The sequence below is a fragment of the Polypterus senegalus genome, chromosome 8 (assembly GCF_016835505.1).
Source record: "Polypterus senegalus isolate Bchr_013 chromosome 8, ASM1683550v1, whole genome shotgun sequence".
NCBI classification, from domain to species: Eukaryota; Metazoa; Chordata; class Cladistia; order Polypteriformes; family Polypteridae; genus Polypterus; species Polypterus senegalus.
In genome coordinates, this window is record NC_053161.1 from 174,861,135 (window position 1) to 174,881,815 (window position 20,681).

General features: G+C 39.6%; 1 protein-coding gene across 1 annotated transcript in view; it reads left to right on the forward strand.

Annotated features, from left to right (window-relative positions):
* LOC120533404 (gastrula zinc finger protein XlCGF57.1-like) overlaps nucleotides 1-20,681 on the forward strand; it is a 91,680-nt gene that overhangs the window by 6,125 nt on the left and 64,874 nt on the right. Inside the window, exon 3 of the mRNA XM_039760267.1 lies at nucleotides 12,678-13,226. Coding sequence (XP_039616201.1) covers nucleotides 12,678-13,226 — 549 coding nt within the window. The remainder of the gene's footprint in view (nucleotides 1-12,677; nucleotides 13,227-20,681) is intronic.

Here is a 20,681-nt window from a genome sequence, read left to right on the forward strand (position 1 = left end):
GCTAGGAGCAGCCGGCTATTCCATCCCCCAACCAATTTAGAACGTGCACGAACTTCTCTCAGCTCATTGATTGAGTATCTGGGAGTGAAGTGGAGTTTTAGAGTGGAAATAATAGATTGTTATTTGGAACACACACATTTCATGTCTGTTCCGTTTCTACAGTAATCTGTGTCAACACATTGTTAAAACAGAAACGTTTTTTATATTCTAGTAGTAGATGACAAAATGTAGGCATAAACTATATAGTGTATGAAGCCTGAAGTCCAAATAGCAAAGAAACACTTTCACAAGAACAACACAATTGCGCTTTTATTCAAAATATAACTGCAGAAACAAAAAGCCGCCTTAACATGCGACATTGACACCAGTTTACTGTAACTGCCTCCGTGGTTCAATAGATCAGCCCCGCTTGGAATCAAGGGTCACGAGTTCGATCCTGCCCCTCCGTTTTGAGAAGTAAACTGCTCTTAGTCTTACTGTTTTAGAATAAAAGCATACATTTGATTTCAGTCTGTAACAGCGGTGCAATTTATGATCCTTGTAAAGGTTAGCTTTTTTTTTTATTCACTTTTCATTCTCTCAGTCGCGTTCAGAATCAATCCATACAACCCCATCTGACACGGCTGTTTTCACTAAAGGCGCTATAGCTCTGCAGTGTACCACGATGCATACTAACGCCCCCCACCCCCGGGTTCTGACACACAAACGCTGGCGAAGCTGCCTTCTTCGTATCTCACCGTCACTTGCTTTTCTTTTTATTCAGTTTTATTGAGTGTTCCTGCCAGTCCCGCATGTTGCTGTATGCTTTTCTTTTGTACTCCAGGACATGCAGAGGAAAGAATGGTAAAGACCAGTAACTTCGGTAGCTATATGCAATCATCAGACACTCCCCATCTGCCCGTGTCGTTCAAACACAGGAACATATATTGGTGTAAAAGTATAACAAAAGTGCACTTTTATTCAAGTGCACTTTTTCCATCGCCTTTTCCTGTAAGAAGCAATGTACACACTTCTCTCTATGCTGTGGTTTCTATTACACACCTGAAAGAAAGAGACAATATATGTGAAAATATAATCGCACTAATGCAATATTATTTGAAAACGAACAGCGTCAGATCGGGTGTGAATTTATGCAGGAACTGGAAATTCTCTGATGCGGACCTTCCCCAGGGAAGAAAGTACAGTGTCAGGTGCTCATTCAGTGTAATAGAAACCATAGCACAGAGAGGTGTGTACACGGCAACAAGTACACGTGTCGTAAATGTAGGAAGGACGGTCCTTGGGTGTGTGGGAACTGTTAATATTTGAATGTGATGATTTTATATAGCACGGAATGAAAATCTGCACTTCTTAGCATTGCACCATGCAAGCTGTCGTATCAATCGCCTACTGTAACTTGCTTTTTTTTTCTTCGGTTATACAGGTAGTTTTGAATAAAAGTGCACTTGTTTTGTTTGCGAAATGAAGTGTCTGCGCACTTTTCGTGGCATTACGTGTATTTTTGAGCATGCCCGTTTGAGCAGTATAAAAGTATTGAAAAGTATAACAAAACAACGGGCAGATGGGGAGTGTCTGATGATTGCATATAGCGCCAACTTACTGCTCTTTACTATTCTCTCCTCTGCGTGCCCTGGAGTACAAAAGAAACAGAATACAGGCGCGCTATAGCTCTGTGTTGTACCACGATGTATACTAACGCCCCCACCGGTTCTGACACACAGGCGCTGGCAAAGCTGCCTTCTTCGTATCTCACCGTCACTTGATTTTCTTTTTATTCAGTTTTATTGAGTGTTCCTGCCAGGTCCCGCATGTTGCTGTATGCTGGATATTTTCACATGTATTGTCTCTTTCTTTCAGGTGTGTAATAGAAACCACAGCATAGAGAGAAGTGTGTACACTGCTTCTTACAGGAAAAGGCGATGGAAAAAGTGCACTTGAATAAAAGTGCACTTTTGTTATACTTTTACACCAATATATGTTCCTGTGTTTGAGCGACACGGGCAGATGGGGAGTGTCTGATGATTGCATATAGCGCGAAGTTACTGGTCTTTACCATTCTTTCCTCTGCATGTCCTGGAGTACAAAAGAAAAGCATACAGCAACATGGGGGACTGGCAGGAACACTCAATAAAACTGAATAAAAAGAAAAGCAAGTGACGGTGAGATACGAAGAAGGCAGCTTCGCCAGCGTTTGTGTGTCAGAACCGGGGGTGTAGTATGCATCGTGGTACACTGCAGAGCTATAGCGCGTCTTTAGTGAAAACAGCCGTGTCAGATGGGGTTGTATGGATTGATTCTGAACGCGACTGAGAGAATGAAAAGTGAATAAAAAAAAAGCTAACCTTTACAAGGATCATAAATTGCACCGGCTGTTACAGACTGAAATCAAATGTATGCTTTTATTCTAAAACAGTAAGACTAAGAGCAGTTTACTTCTCAAAACGGAGGGGCGCAGGATCGAACTCGTGACCCTTGATTCCCAAGCGGGGGCTGTAGTCTATTGAACCACAGAGGCAGTTACAATAAACTGGTGTCAATGTCGCATGTTAAGGCGGCTTTTTGTTTCTGCAGTTATATTTTTGAATAAAAGCGCAATTGTGTTGTTCTTGTGAAAATGTTTCTTTGCTATTTGGACTTCAGGCTTCATACACTATATAGTTTATGCCTACATTTTGTCATCTACTACTAGAATATAAAAAACGTTTCTGTTTTAACAATGTGTTGACACAGATTACTGTAGAAACGGAACAGACATGAAATGCGTGTGTTCCAAACAACGATCTATTATTTCACTCTAAAACTCCACTTCACTCCCAGATACTCAATCAAGCTGAAGTTCGTGCACGTTCTAAATTGGTGGAGGGATGGAATAGCCGGCTGCTCTAGCTTCTCTTTATCAGCACATTTAGAAGACAAAGGGCGCTGGCGGAGAGGTGTGAAGGGAGTTTTTTCGTAGGCTCTGGTAGTTCTAGTGTTAATAGTAATGGCCTCCACCAAACTTCATGTAGCTGCTGATCAGCATTGAATTTTAATCCATACCTTTTCTCCAAACGTTTTTGGTTCCTTTTATTCCTGAGAGCTCTTCTCTGATCAGTTCTCTTTAGGTCAAGCCACAAGATCGCGTGTCTCTTACTGGCCGTTCCTAAACACCAATTTCCTTATGTTTACCTCTTAGTCTTTTTTGATTTCTTCCTGTGTTTGGGTTCGTTGTCCAGTGTCATGACTCAACTTTTGTTAAGCTTCTGCTATCCTGATGTTTTGCTGTCAGATTTCTTGGTAATATTTTAAATTCACTGCCCCTTTGATCATGTTAAGCTCTCCAGGCTTTGAAGAAACAAGCAGGCCAACCCATGATGCTCCCTTCACCTTGATTCTTTAGTATCAATGTGCAGTTGTCTCCTACCTCCAAACACGGTGTCACGTGTTTTGATCAAATAGTTTAACTTTTTCTTATAAAAAAATATTGTCTGTTCTGGATCATCGAGGTGATCTTTTACAAGTTTGAGATGTGTAGTGTTGCTTTTGTTAGATCATACTGATTTCCTTGGTGTTTTCCTTCTGTAAACAGCATTATTATATTCTGTTCTAAAAAAAAATTAAAGGAACACTTTTTAATCAGAGTATAGCATCAAGTCCGTGAAACATCTGGGCTATTGATCTGGTCAGTTAAGTAGCAGAGGGGGTAGTTCATTAGTTTCAGCTGCTTTGGTGTTAATGAAAGGAACAACAGGTACACTAGAGGGGCAACAATGAGACGACCCCCAAAACAGGAATGAATGGTTTAACAGGTGGAGGGAGGCCACTGACATTTATCCCTCTTTATCTGTTTTCTCACTCGTTTTGCATATGGCTACGGTCAGTGTCACTACTGGTAGCTTGAGACCATATCTGGACCCTCCAGAGTTGGCACAGTTAGTCCAACTTCTCCAGGATGACACATCAATACGTGCCTGTCATTGCCAGAAGGTTTTCTGTGTCTCCTAACACAGTCTCAAGGGCATGGAGGCGATTCCAGGAGACAGGCAGGCAGTTACTCTAGGAGAGCTGGACAGGGCCCCTCGTAGAAGTTCCTTAGCCCATCTCTATGACTCACCGGTGTCTGCTCCTTTGGGCAAGGAGGAACATGGTGAGCACTGACCACAGCCCTATAGAATGATCTCCAGCAGGCAGGCAGAAAACTGGTGTGAATGTCTCTGACCAAACCATAAGAAACATGAGGGCCCGACGTCCTCTAGTGGAGCTTGATTGGCACTTGCCATAGAATACCAGAATTTGCAGGTCCACCCCTGGCACCCTGTGCTTTTCACAGATGAGAGCAGGTTCACCCTGAGCACATGTAACAGACATGAAAGATTCTGGAGAACCCGTGGAGAATGTTATGCTGCCTGTAACATCATTCAGCATGACCGCTTTGATCATTGGTCAGTGATGGTATATCTGGGGGGGCATATCCATGGAGGGAGGCACAGACCTCTACAATCTAGACAGCGGCACCTTGGCTGCCATTAGGTATCAGGATGAAATTCTTTGACCCTTTGTCAGACCCTATGCTGATGGAGTGGCTCCTGGGTTCCTTCTGGTGCATTACAATGCCCGGCCTCATGTGTTTGTGAGTTCCTGGAAGATGAAGGAATTGATACCATTGACTGGTCCCCACACTCACTCGCCTGACCTCAATCAAGTAGAACACCTCTGGGTAGGACATTTTGTTTCGGTCCATCTGACACCTCAGACTGTCCTGGAGCTCCGTGATGCCCTGGTCCAGATCTGGGAGGAGATACCCCAGGACACCACCCGTCATCTCATTAGGATGTTGTCAGGCATGCATACAAGCACATTGCGCCATTAAAACTACTGAGTACAATTTGGAGTTGCTGCAATGAAATTTCGGCCAAATGGACTGCCTACTGCATCATTTTTTTCCCTTTGATTTTCTGGGTGTTTTTTGAATTCAGCCCTCTGTAGGTTGATCATTTCCATCAAACAATGTGGCTGCCATTCTTTCATTCCTAACACATCACCATATCAGTCCATAGCAGTAGAGATAGCCAGCATGATTTTTTTTCCCCCATTGAGATCTGATGGGTTTTCAAAGTGTTCCTTTATTGCTGTTTTTTTTTTTTGAGCAGTTTATTTTCCTTCACATGGACACATGCACAGAGATTTTTCTGCAGGCCCTTTGCTCTTCCCTGCTGTTTTTTTTCCTTTTCTTCTTCTTCTCCTCACCTCTGCTTTCACACTGTGGTCTTTGCTGGATGCCCACTCCAGTACTGATTTTGCTCCATTTTTGTAGTTTGGCTCCCTGTCAAGCGTTTCAAAATGCTTTATTCAGGTTTTCCAGTTTTATACAGCTCTTCAGCTCTTTTAAGGTCCTTGTGACAACCCTTAAGAGGTATCTGGGTGGAACATTGAAGCACCGAATTGGAGCAACACCGTGAAGTGACCCGCTAACATCTTTCTTGCATTGTAAAGTGAAAAAGGCTGTGTGTATGTGTTACTTTTGTGTGAGAGTGAGTTAAATGTTACCGTTAAGGAGCTCTGAGGGTGTTTCATACCTTTTATCTATTTGTTTTTCTTTTTTTTTTTTTTGCCATCTACACAAGAGCTAGTTCAATGTTTAATAACGATACTTGTATTCAAACCTTTGTGTTTGTTGGTCAGAAGGCAGAGAAAGCTTTTGCAATTGCTGGCAAGTCAGTAATTAACTGGTGTCGTAGCAGCAAACAGTCAAGACCAGCTGGGATTCTTCACTAGGAAGAAGTTAAACATTTGACATGATGCAGGACAGATTTAAAGAAATTAATAAGAACTCTGCAGTGGTAAATAAGATTAAAGAAGCTGCAAATGTAAAAACAGCTAAATAAGTCATAGAAGACTAATTACCCCAAACTAACAGTAGGGCATTTAGAGTAAGAGGGCAATCATTAAGAAAGATATCAGGGAAGCTAAAATGCAGTTAACAGAGGAATATTGCAGATAAGGGAAAAAGATGCATGAAAGAGAGTTTTTAGTAATAAAAGAAAACCCAAGGAGGTGAAGCAGATAAGGGACAATAAAGGGGAATTACAGTACATAGAAAGTGAAATATCAAATGCACTAAACTTAAAAAAAAAAAAAAAACAAGTTTAGTGCAAGTGAGCAAGTGGATAACCTCCCAGTGGTAACAGGGACTACTAAGGAGGTACTGAGAGATTTGGAAATTGTAGAGAGAGAAGTGCTGCTCAGATTAAATAGGCTGAACTCAAACAAATCACTAGGACCAGATAATACTTCTCCTCAAGTGCTTAAGGGGTTAAGTGAATACATATATAAACCTTTGACACTGTCAAAATGCAAAGGGAGAGCAGAAAAAGATTTGGGGGTTCTGCCCCCTATATTATAACACACAGTATAAGAAATAAAAAGATGGCTCCAGAGTACTCGCTGGTTCCGCGTCCAAAACGGGACAAACTAAACGGGGAAGGTGCTGGGTTCTTATAGAGGCAGGGGAGGAAGAGGTGGGTCCAAAATCAAAGAGCAGGAAATGAAGTCGATTTGAGGTGTAGTTAGGAAAGGGGTACTCGAACTGGGGGATGCTTTTTAGGCTGATTTCTCCTTAGGTGATCTGAAGAAGATGGAGAAGAAAGGTTTGTGCACTTTGTCAAGGCCTTCTCACATATCTTGCCCTCAGTTAAGCCCTTAGCCTGACTCCAAAGCGCACATGTGTGAAAACACATTTTAGGAAGTCCTCGCACACTACAGAACTTTCTTTGACTGGATAATGAAAATATTATCTTGTTTTATAAAAAAGGTGATTGAGATGATCCAAGCAGGTATAGGCCAGTAAGCTTAACATAGATGCCAAATAAATTAATGGAAGGAATTTTTTAAGGAAAAGATTGAGGAAGATATGGAAAGAACATTTTTCTGATCAGACCTCCCTTGCCCGAACCCATTCTGATGTGTTTTTTTGGCCCCACAGCTAACTTAACGCACAAGCTCTTCTTCTGTCACCATCCTTGTTTCAGTGCTGCTACATTACTTTATCAAACAAATCACCATGACCAGATAATATTCACCCTCGAGTTCTTACGGAGGCAAGAAAGTACAGATATAAACCCTTGACACACATTTTAGGAAGTCGCTGCACTGGAGAGATTCTGAAGTACTGGAAAATGGCAAATATCATCCCATTATATAAAAAGGGTGACAGGGCAGATCCAAGCAAATATAGGCCAGTAAGCTTAATGTGCATCACAGGAAAATTAATGGAAAGAATTATTAAGGATAAGATTGAGCAACGCATGGCAAGGACAGGAGTTATTCTGAAGTCGGCATGAGTTCAGAAGAGGGAGGTCGTGTTTTACTAACATGATGGAATTCTATGAGGAGGCATCAAACTAAACAAAGTGGCAGTTCAGGGTGATGTTTGTAGGTGTGTGCAGAATTGGCTCAGACACAGGTAGCAGAGAGTGATGGTGAGAGGAACCTTATCAAAATTGGCTTATAATTGGGTGATTGTAAGAGTGGTGACCCATAGGGGTCACTTCTGGGGCCATTGCTATTTTATTATATATACATTTTGGATTGAAATATGAATAACAAGCTGGTTAAGTTTTCGGGTGACACTAAGCTAGGTGGATTGGCAGTTAATTGAGAATCTGTTGAATCATTACAGAGATACTTAGACAGCATACAGTACTTGGGCAGAATTGAAGAAGACAAAATTTAATGTAAGAAAATGTTAAGTACTAGGAGGTTTGCACCTGATCGCTTCGCGCTGACCCCTTCCGCGACCTGTGCTTTGCGCCAACCACTTGGCATCTCTGATGCTCACGCTGTGAAGAGGTGAGCTGAACACATCCCAAGGAGACGTGGTTTCTTCTGTGAACCCACCTAATAAACGGTGATACAATGGGAAAGTTTTTTTTTTTCCTCCTCTTTTCTCGATCAGCTGCTGCTGCCCTGCTCCCTGATTTGCATCTCATGCAGCGCTTTGAACATTTAAAAGCCTGTACAGCAGCAGTCCTACTCTTTGTCTTTTTATTTTCGGTCCCTGATGTGGTTAAATCTTTTGGCACAAAGTCTCGTCTCACAGGACATAAGTTCTTTATTTGTTTTAGTTTATATTTTAAAAACTGAATAAGAATCTGAAAATCTAACAACGTCATATTAAAGTTTGATAAATTGTGAAAAGAATGATACCAAACATATATATGTAGGGTTTAAAGTGTGACATCAAAACATCACATACGTAAAATCATTGCACTTTTAAGCTTAGGATTTTATATACTGTATATAGGTTAGATTTGGATAGGAATATGAATAACAAGGTGGTTACGTTTTCAGAAGATACAGTGGAACCTCGGTTCACGAACGTCTTGGTACACATACAAATCGGTTTACGACCAAAAAGTTTGCCAAACTTTTGCCTCGGTTCATGACCACACACATGATCATACCCCAGTTCCCCTCATGGCGATATACAATAAACACAAATTCAATAATAACAAATCACTAACAAAAACCACACACGATGAAGTCCATGTAAATGGCAACTGATGAAATGAAATGATGGCGGTAGGAAGTCCAGAGATCAGCACGCTGTATATGAATGTAAAGGTCGGTCCTACTGGTATTTCCTGATGAGATGATGACATGTCAATGGGATCAGGAGCGCTCCTTTCTTTGCAGGATGACAATAAATCCTCAGACAGTCCTCATGCAGCAGGAAGACACCAGACAGTCCATACACCCAAAACGGGAGACGATCTCAGGACAAAATCGAGAAAACACAAGTAGCAACATGGGAAGGCAAACAGACAGGCAACTCCAGACACCAAACACACAAGACTTTTTGTTCTCTATTGAGCTGGCCTCCTTTTAATGTTGTGCCTGCCTCCTTGTCCCCAGTAGCCCCTGCACCTTCAGCAGACAACCAATCAGAGCCACTGCAGGGACTGTAGGGAGTTCGTTTCATTCCCCAGTAGTACCGCTACACATTTAAAGAGTTTTTCTTCACATAGTAAACAGCCACCATTACTGGATAATCTGTTGGAAAGTAGGACTTTTAGGGACTTTGAAAACTCAATCTGATGTTGTTTCAGGGAGGTTAGTTGGATCAGATTGGCAAGAGTTGTTGGGCCTAATTGCCTGTTCTCATCAGATTTTTTTGTAATATTTCCAGTTCTTGTTTATTCAAAGGAAAATAATTTTGTAAGGTTGTGAATTTTGTCCACCTTTCCTTTCTCTGTATGAAGATGGGGTCTACCTTTGTATGAAAATGTGCTATGTAAATAAACGGTATTGTTGTCTCTGGCTGTTAGACTGATGTCAAGGTGATTCATGCACACTCAATTTAACAAACTGAATAATACTCCCAGGCTACCGGCTGCAACACAAGCCTGAAAGATAATCGATCTTCTCCTATTACTTAACAATCAGAGACGTGCTCTTGTCATGGAATTCAGACCCCTTTTTACTCCAAACCTACCTTTGCACATTGTGTCCATCAAGTTCTGTTTTGACTTCATCAGGCCACAGGACTTGTTTGTAAAATGCATCGGGCTTGTTTAGATGTTCATCTGCAAACTTCTGATGCTGACTTTTATGGTGAGGACACAGGAGAGGTTTTCTTTTGATGGCTCATTCATGAAGGTCGTATCTGTGGTGGTGTCACTGCACCCGAAGAACAGTACATCATCACTCCAGAGTGTGATTACAAAACATCATCTTGAATCTTTATTGGTTTTGAATTGTCATTCTAGCAATCTTATGAGCAGTTCTCATGGAAATTGTTTTGGTACAAACTGAGGAAATGGCTCCTTGAAAACTCTTTGCTGTCTTCTTTTGGCCTTTTCCTGCTTTGTGGACGCCACTTATTTTATTCCTCAGGGTGCTAGGCAGTTGCTTACAGGAGCCCATGGATGCTGATTGCTGGGACAAGCTGTGAGGAGTCTGAGAATTGATACAGCTTTGACATTTGCATCACATGGCCAATCCTAATAATGACTGTGAACAAGCCAAAGCCCTTAAGTAGCTAATTTAAACTCTGACATCTCTTAGCAGTTTTCTGAGACGTCTGATCACTTGGGGTGCCCATATATTAGTGAAGTACTCCTTCCTTTTCTCATACTACAAAACATAAATAATACATGAATCTTGTTTAAATTGCAGCAAAGAATGGTTTGTCTTTAACTTTGTGGCTTTTGGAGATCAATTCATCTTCTATTGACTTAACTATTCACAGTAACAGTTACTTTGATCCTGGGGGTCCCCACACTTTCGCATGTCCCTGTATATGAAATGTCATGACAGTGTATGTCTTGGGTAATGCTACGTCTGAAAAGAACCATCTTCTCGCCAGTGTATATCGTGCATTCAAGTTATTGGACTTAAATGATGAGATCCTAAACTTTCTATTGTAGAAAATGGCTGAGTATCTAAAATAATAAATTGCAGTTATTTTTGAGTGATACTCTGATTTTTTTCTGTCCTGTCCTGATCATTTTTCTGGTTCTTTTCAAACAGTGCCAAGACGCATTTGTTTCCTTAGCGGTTTTCCTGCTTTCACTGCATTGTTGAAAGTCGAAGTTTCATTTTAATCTTCACATATAACATTCCTATCACTTTTCAGATACTTTAAGATATTTCCAAACAGCAGTTATTTTCTTCACCACTTTCCACTATGTCTGTTGTACGCATGTCCTCAGATTAACACATTCCATGTCATAAAATCGGTAGACCAGTCAGCCAACTGCAAGTCGATTTCATAATAAACAGCAGGAACTGGGCAATTTTGATTCAAGGCTGATTTAATTTATGTAAAACTACTGTTTAATTCAGTTGTATTTATTGTTTATAGTACACTTTGAGTACAGGCCTAGACTGTTTGATGTTTGGAACCATAACCAAGATAAAAATTACATACGTGAACACACATATTAGAGCCGAAAGACAGGAAAACCTGGCAATTTTTAGTTTACTTAACATAAATAAGTCCTGACAGTAGATACCTGTTAACATTATAATGGTGAGTATAAATGTCACCAGCGTGTCACAAAGCTTACCAGCCCTGGTGTCACCTGCCACTCCCCTATAGAGCTGAAACACCAACAGCTGTGCTCTTCCTCGGTTTTCTAATCTTCTCATTTTTCTCTGAGTTGACAACAGCTTCTGTAGGCCAGGGCACTGAGGCATCACTCATCCATTGTGCTGTTTTGCTTGGTGATTTAAAGAAGCCATTTTGATATTTGTTTTGATGTAAAAAAAGTTTTAGTTGTGGATAAATGACAGGAAACATTCTGATTATTGAAAGTGTCTTTTTCATGCTTGTCATGGCATTCTGTTTTATACAGTACTCTCCGAAATTGTTGAGACAGAGAAACATTTTTCTTATATTTAGCCCTTTGCTCAACAGATTAAAAAATTACAAATTGAATAATTCATTAATCAAAGTCACATTATACATTTTCATTTAAAGGTGATTTGCAAAGTTTGCAATGCAAACATTTCAGTTACACCCTGTAGAAATGACAGCACTTTCTCTATATGGTCCCCTCATTTCAGGGCACCGTAACGTTTGGGGAAAATTGATGTCAGAAGAGTTTGTGATTCCTCAGGTGTGTTTCATTGCTTTAGTCTTGTAGGCCTAAGACCCCTCAACTTGCTTCTACCCTTTGGAGTTTGTAGTGGCCATTGTTCAACATGAAGGATAACAGCTGTGTCAATGATAGTCAAAGAAGCCATTATGAGGCTGAAAAACAATAATAAAACCATTAGAGACATCAGTAAAACATTAGGATGACCTAAATCAACTCTGTGAAATATCAATAAGAAGAAAGAATGCACAGGTGAGCTCAGTAATCACAAAGGGACAGATAGGCCAAGGAAGACCACCACTGCTGAGGACAGAGGATGTTGCTACAGATTGCATTTTGATCACAGCTTGCACATTCTGTTATTACATTTATGACTGTAACATCTTAAATGTACCACCCCATACAGATGGCATGTTGTGACTCAGGGTGACTGAGAGATTCCTCACCGGTCACGCCATCGCCAAATAACTCACAGTTGTTAAGACTTGTAAGAGATCTGAGATTTGTGTGATATCTGTGTGATGGTCTCTGTAATGAAGTCACATGTTCAGCACACACTTCAAAGAGGATGACAGTAGGGAGTCAAAATCTGCTTATAATTAAGTCATCATAATAAACCAAAATGTCATTGTCATATATCAAAACTCATTTCTTGTGTATCCTGTCAAACATCTGAATGTGAAATATGCAAAGAAATGAGATTATCTGTTCAGTTCGTTTTTCCACCAGCTGTTGCTGAAATGCCAACACAAATAAAGTCTGCATGGGACTTACAAATGCTCAAAACTTACCGTAACTTTAAGCCAATTTAAACGCCAAGTTCTAGTTTTAAAAATCCAAACTTTTGTGTGAGAATTGGCTTACACATATTGCCGAGCATAAGGAAGTTATTCATGTGGCCCTGCTAAGTAATTGTAATGGAAAAGTAACATTAACATATTGAGTGTACTTTCCATGTACGACTAAAGCTTTATAATTGCTTATGCTTATCAAAGGTTGTTCGTAACTTCAGCTATCATTTATTTAATGTGAGTTAATGTTAATAATAAGGCAGTGGATTGAAAATAAGCTCTTTTTCTCCTTTTAAATTTTGCACAGGAAACAAAGATCAGTGCAGTTTGGAATCTGGAAAAGAATTCTGTGGCAGGAGTGCTCATCAGAAACACCCTAGAGTTCACACTGGAGAGAAGTCATATTGTTGTACTGAATGTGGTAAACTGTTTTCAAAAATGAGCATTCTGCAGAGACACACTAGAGTTCACACGGGAGTGAAGCCATATTGCTGTAATGAATGTGGTAAACCGTTTTCAGAAATGAGAAATCTTCAGAGACACACTAGAGTTCACACTGGAGAGAAGCCATATTGCTGTAATGAATGTGGGAAACTGTTTTCACTTTTAAACAGTCTTCAGTGCCACACTAGAGTTCACACAGGAGAGAAGCCATATTGCTGCACTGAATGTGGTAAACAGTTTTCACGTATGAGCAGTCTGAATGACCACACTAGAGTTCACACTGGAGAGATGCCATATTGCTGTAATGAATGTGGTAAACAGTTTTCACTTTTAAACAGTCTCCAGAAACACACTAGAGTTCACACGGGAGAGAAGCCATATTGCTGTACTGAATGTGGTAAACAGTTTTCACGTATAAGCCATCTTCAGAGACACACTAGAGTTCACACCAGAATTAAAAGGGTAGCAGTTCAATAATCAGTCCTTAAAAACAAGCACCCTTCAGGACTCGAGAGTAAGGTTCACTCCTGATCTGAAAAGTAAGCAAACTAAACTGTTGTTGACAAATTAATCTCTGAGAGAAGCCATATTACTAATTGGAATGTGGCAAACAAATCAGTCAGAGGAGTTCTCTTCAGAGACCCACCAGAATTCACACCGGAGAGAAGTACAACTGAATTGTCCTGACTAAAGAGTGAGGTTCACTACTGCCTGGACAGTAAGCACATGTAACCGATTGGAATCCATCCTATTTAGTGTGTCAGAAACAAATCAACACAGTGGAGAATTAAGTTTTTATCCATTTTCCTTTTCTAGAAACAAAATAAAGAACAGGGCGTTATACAAATGCTTCTCACCAACGCCCCTACAGCCTCCATCATGGGCCTAGCTCTGCTTTCATAACATACATATAGAACTATTTATAATAAATTATACACATTTCGTCATAAAAGAACTCTTTACAATATACATAACCTCACATTAATCACAGTTCAGCTATATAATAATATATATTTTTCTATTTTTATATAACAAAATATAAAATAACATACCTTTCTAAAAACTAACTGTAGCACCCCTCTTCTCTTACTGAGGGTTCTTACCTGAGTTGTTTGTTTTCTTCATTTTTCCTTCTTTACTAACTTTAAATATAACCTTTTACTTTAGTGTTCTCAGCACAACTGTTTCAAGGAACAAACCTTTGTTACTAAGTAATTTCCATAACTCTACCATTAATTTTACAATTCGTTACTAGACTCCACATAAACTACAGCCACCTGCCAAATGTGATTTCCGTTTTTTTTTTATATGGTTTAGCCAGCCATTATGAAAAAAAACCCACCAAAGTTCAATGTTTTAGTTTAAATAAATTTAACTATTTACATATATACATAACACATCCATACAAAAGTATAAACTTAAATAATCCAAGAAATCTATTTCAGTGTTGAACCAGCAGTCCTTACTTTGAATGCAAAGATATCAATGAACAAGTGCAATCCCCTTATAAAACCGAAGCCGACAAACTAAATAAAAGGAACCAAACAAAAGTCAGGTAAAAGGTACCACAGATAAGCGTTGCAGGCCTGTTACTTGAAGGTGATTGTGACGTTACTCGGTGATGGCCTCTTGTGCTGTAATAGAGCAGACGGGTCTCGTTTTCTGGTTTCCAGCAGATGTGCGTCCGCTTTTGTTTCTTTCCTAGCGAGTATCAGCTCTTGGCGATAGTTGGTCAGCTGTAACAATATCCGATACTGGCAATATAATCCAATGTCTGCTGACATGTTCCATGTTCGGCGTTTCACGGACAGTGCTCCCTACCTCACCAGTTTACTGTTCTCGACCAGTCCGTCCAAACTTCAACATGTTCACGTTTTTCTGTTCCGACTGTTAATTCTGGAATCTGGTCTTTTTTTTTCTCTGTCTTTTTAAACTCCTTGCTGAACTTTACCATGGACCTCATTTCAATCCGCGCTTTCAGTGTAAAAGCCCAGTTCTCTCCTTTCTTTTCTTGCCCCTTCTGATTTCTGACCCCCACCTTTCGCTGCTTTCCAAACTAGTAAAATAAATTAACATAAATACCAGCATTTGCTTTTTACATTTAAAACCTTACAAATTACATATCTTTTTAACAAAATGTACAATAAATTTAACTCTATTAATCAAATATATCTTACACCATTGCTATTACCACCTCATAACCTGCATTTTAAAGGGCTACATGACAAAAAAAAAAAAAGAAACAGGGTGCCATACAAACAGCATCTCGCCAGTGCTTATTAAATAAGAAATCAAATCCTCCATTTTCTAACCCGCTATATCCTAACTACAGTGCCTAAGGGGGTCTGCTTGAGCCAATTCCAGCCAACACAGGGCTCAAGGCAGGAAGCAAACCCTGGGCAGGGTGCCAGCCCACCGCAGGGTAAACACACACCAAGCACACACTAGGGACAATTTAGGATCGCCAGTGCACCTAACCTGCATGTCTTTGGACTGAAGGAGGAAACCCACACAGACACATGGAGAACCCGGGAAGCGAACCTGGGTCAGTTACTAATAATTGTAAATACAAACTATTAATACAATATAAATAAAATGTAAAATAAAAATGAAAATCCAAAGTATCCATATGGTCAGGTTGTACATCATGCTGAATTATATTAAAATGCTGTGGCAGTGCACTACAAGAAGAAATGCTGCTTTTGTAAATTTAGTTTTGTTTTTATTTTTTTGCTTTTGATAATAAAACATACAAAGACTGTATATAAGAACTCACTTGGGGGGAGCACATAAGTTATTTAACACTTGAGAATTACCAAATAATATTCATGTCAAATCAATAGAATAAAATTAGAAAAGGCTTGGAGAGAGCAGACTTACCTGTACAGCATCCACCATCACCTGAGGGTGCCTGCAGTCTGTGGGGAGTCGCATTAATTAGCATTTGTACTACAAAATACCATTGGTATGAAACTAAGTACACACAAACTTTTGCTTTTGGGGAAATTCATAACTAAAAGCTACAAACAAACAAATTAAAAATCAGAATACACTTTGCTACACATACACACGGCAAGAAAATTTGGAGGAATTAATCTCGAGAAGCCATAATGCTGTACTGGATGTGGCCAACGAGTCTCACAAACCAGAATCTTCAGGGCCACAAAAGAATTCAGACTGGGTGCCACCTTCAGAAGTGGGCATAGTTGGAGAAGATCTACATCAGGGCCATCAATCCCTTTGTCTTGGTGTACCACCTCAAAGAATTTAAATGTTATGAAGTACCCAAATTTTATTTTGGTGTTAAATTGTTAACTCCTGATCTGTTATTATGTTAAACTACTACTCCCTCCCCGAAAAATATTCTCAGAGAGCTTTCATAAGGTGCTAGCAATGGTAACCTGTCAAAGATGTGTTTTAGAATAAATTTCAAAAAGATTTGATATGTTATGACTGGTAGGAACTGATAGTATGTAACCAGGAGGAGGTCACTACGCCTGTTTGTGCCAATAGTGAAAAAAACAAAAGAAATGTAAGCAATTGTGTCTCACATGTTGTAAGTCACCTTGGCATCAGTCACATAATAATAATAATTATGAGAAAGTTTAGTAAAATAACGCCCTCAGTCAAAAGGGGTTTCCTGTTCCTTATAGACTTTGAATTCTGCTCTCTTGATTTACTTACAGTGTGCTTTCTTGTTTGTTGTTGTAAATTGTTTATTGCTTTGAATAAATTACAAAATCCTCAAATTCTCCAGTCTGTCATCTCCAGTCATCTGACGGTGACTCCTGCACTCGGCTTTCTGTTGGCCAAACCCTGTGAATTAGCACATTTATCAGAGGTCCATGAAACCCTCTTTTACATGGTCTTTCGAGTCGGAAGCTAAACAGTCTGACTGAAACCAAAATGGCCAAGGCAGTGTGTGCAGAGGAGCCTCATCTCATCTTTAGTGAACTGGACATCGATGTAGAAGAGAACATCTGAGCTGATATCTCCACATTCAGCCAAACACCAACTCACACACTGCAGACAACCCATCTGTGGGCGCCTCTACGGCCTTTCAGACAACGGGCTCTGTGCTCTAAACTTGCTGAATTCATCCAAGGCTGCTGAGAGATGAAGATTTCATCTCACCATTCAGACTGTGATGTGAGGTACTGTCCTTAGAGAAGTGACGTGCCCTCCATTTTGAGCTCCAAGGAAAGTGCTGGTAGCAAACCGAGAAGTGCAGTTAAGTAACCGATCAGTTAAATCAGCAGCAACACATTCAGTGGATGTAAAGCTTTAATCCGACTCTGTTTTTCCCCCATTGAGAAAAGTGAGGAAAAGAAATGTGCTGAACTGGAGGAGATTAGGATTTTATATTTAATGAGTAATTAGTGAATTTAATTTAAGTAACGTTTCCCAGCACTGGTCGCATATGAACCTTTGTTTTTGTATCTGGGATATCATCTCTGGAATGAATGGTGGAAATAAACGGTCTTACTATGCAACTGGCTGAATAAATTGTCAGAAACGCAATAATGTCTTATTTTTCTTCTTTATATCGTTTTAAAGAAAGAATTATTGACATAACCAATCAAAGTGCCGACTAATTTGCATTGTTGTGTGACTCAAATGTAAAAATAAATAAAAATCCTACTTTAAGCCATTGACTGATTAGTGTGTCACTGTTTGTTCATTTGTTTCTGTTACACAAAAGTGTTCAATAAACAAACTAAAATGCAGGTAAAATTCTGTTACAACAAACTCCCAGAGTCCTAAAAAACATTTCATTGTAATTTGATTCTGTGTTTGTTACTATAGTGCTTTCTTTAACTTGTGTCCACGCATTTGCAATCATTTCAATAGCGTGTTTCGCTTTAATTTTAATCTCCTCCTGCCTACAAGTTATGCCGACAATAATTTTTCTCAGCATTTCCTTGCCATAATACATTTTCAGGTTGTGAGTGATGTCACAATCCAATGGGTGAAGCACTGCTGTGCAATTCGGTGGGAGGAATTCAACGCAAACATTAAATGTTGAAGCATGGTGTGGGCAGCACAGTTATCAATCCGAAGCCAAATCATCCTTTTCTTCTTCTTCTTCATATTGTGAGGTTTCTGAACACTTGGGATCCTCACCCATTAATTGAAATTGAATTTTTTAATCAGGTGTCCGCATGCAAACACATAATTTAGAACCATTACAAATGATGAAAATCATAAAAAAATTGTGTACAAAATACAGAGCCGTTTCTTGCTCTATGAAGATTCTACAGAATCGGGGGCCTATCAAGCCACTAAGGGCGCCCCCGACCCCAACCCCCCACAAGCTGCAAGTTCAGCCTCAGTATATTTGGGCAGTATGAACATTACCTGTCTGTTTGTAGTCCGCTAAGCTAATCATGTGTTTAACGAAGCACTTATACGCTTAAAAATTAAACATTTGATTTAAACAAAACTGCTGAATTAGTAGGAAAGCTTTGGCTTGTGTTTGTGGGGAAATCAATTCAAAATCAATGATTATCACTAGGCAGTCGTGTCGCGCAATGAGTGACGTCTACCGCCAGGTATGATGGGAAGACTCACTGAGAGTCAGGAGGAAAATAACGGAGCGAAAGTCACATTGACACCTAAGATGGCCTGAAAAACGGCTTATCAGAAAAACTTGAAGGGGAAAAATGTGCACAGAATAAAGATAAAGCATTTGTTAACAATGATGCAATGGATCAGAGGTGGGAAGTAACAAAGTAAAACAACTTCGTTACTGTGCTTAAGTAGAATTTTTCACGTAGGTTATCTGTATCTTGTGTGTTTTATTTGTTTGCGACTTTTCACTTGAAGTCACTGCATTTCAAATGGAAAACATCTGTACTTCCAACAATAAAAATAAACATCCATAACTTGCTATGTTGCCAACAATTTTTTGTGTCCGAAAAATATGGCAGTATAGGTCAGATAATTGTAATAAATTATTCACATGTATATGCGAAATGAAGGGTCTATCCCACAATATTTATTTGCACAGTATATGTCTACGGGAGAGAAGTGAAAGGAACAGAAACTGTGGTGACAGCGAGGATATCGTCAAACCAATGTGAAGCAATGCTGGGCTTTTTAATGAAATCGAAGATACAAGGAGGACGGAAAATACGCCCCTGACAAGTGACTGGCACAAAAACGAGAGCCTTGGTAAATAAGTCGCCTTTTGTCCGAGCCATAAAGACACGAGGTGATGGCGTTCAAAATTCACCTTCCGATCTTAAAGAAACACATAGAGGTGAGCGTGCGGACATGAACTGTAAGAGAGGAACAACTAAAGGGCTTGTGGTTGTGCAGAATTAGTTGGCATTTGCAGCAGAGTGTCGATTAAAACACTTAGAAAGTAGATTTAACATCCAAAGTTTAATTTGCAGATTTAGACGAGTGTGTGGTCGACAATATAAAGTATATTCTTAATTCTCAAATTACACATAAAGGAAAATAGATAACGTTGTTAAATCTTACACATCTACTAATCACAAAGTTACAATACTGAAGTTGGGCACTGGATGTCTGAATGTGACGTCACAGTCTCTGTTTACTATCTACATGTGCCAGAAAGCCGCTTTGTGGATCCTCCGGGATCGATGTGCCTGCTGCGATGTCTGCTGAATGGCTCGATGTGCTGAAGCACAATGCCGACACACAAATGCATTCGTGGTGCTTTGATATTCAAGCATCGCATATTCCACAGCAGCGTATTTGAGCCACAGAGAAAAAATTTAAGGACATGGTGAAAAGGTCTGTTTTGTAACTAAAGAGGAAGTTTTGGTTTTAACCTCGAAATGTCCAGCCTCGTAATTTAATTTATCATTAAAGTAGACCGTCATACACGTCATTTTAAAACCGACTTAGTTGTTAATTGCTATGACCTTCTGTACGGACAGCAACAATCGTCACACAGCACACGTTACATTTATGATATTCCAGCTTTCTGCATATTTAGAATCCTTAGGTTTATACTGGGGAAAATGTATGAACTGCTGCATCTGAAAACTGAACACAGGAACAATCAACTGACTGTAAATGTAAACCTTTGTGTGAGTGTGTGTGTGTGTATATACACCACATAACTGATCTGTAAAAAATGATTTCAACACAGAAAATGCAGCTGTTAGACCAGTAACTTCTATAACACCGTTGTTGGCCTCCCTGTATTTTGCACAATGCGGAGATGTCTCTAGCCACTGCTCCACACATGTCTTGCAGCCAATAATGCTTCTGCAGCACCGTGACAGCACTGGTTCCTCAATGATGTCTGCAAAAGTAAATCAGAAAAATGACACTGTTAGCCATTTACCTTGAACTTTGTTCAAACTGTATGTTCCAAGTCTGTCTTATGACATTCATTTACAGACCGCATATACCTATATATACTGAATTCCTCTTGCTCATGCTGTTCTGAGAAAGTCCCTCTCTATAACCACTTTCAGTGTAATTGATGGAGGACAAAATCCGTCCTCTTCCTGTGCAAAAACTGCTTTTACATTTATTGTTAAAAAGGGCAATAGGTGTTCTTGATTAACTGATTAACTGATCAATCCCGGTGTGCTCCTCTCCTTTAAAATCTCATGGAAGTGGCAACAAATGAGAGAGAGAGAGCGCATTTGCTCGGCACCTCCCTGTGTTCTAAATCTGCCGTTGCAATTCCACACGTCATACTCATTGAGTACAAATGAAAGCATAGAGTGCCGTACGAAAATGGATTTTAATTTTGACTATAATTGAAATATTTAGTTGTTTTTAAAAATTGTAATTCTGATGCTTAAATCAATTTTAATACAGACTGATCGACAAAAGGATAACAAGAAAAACAAACATTTTTAATTTAAGGTCAAAATTA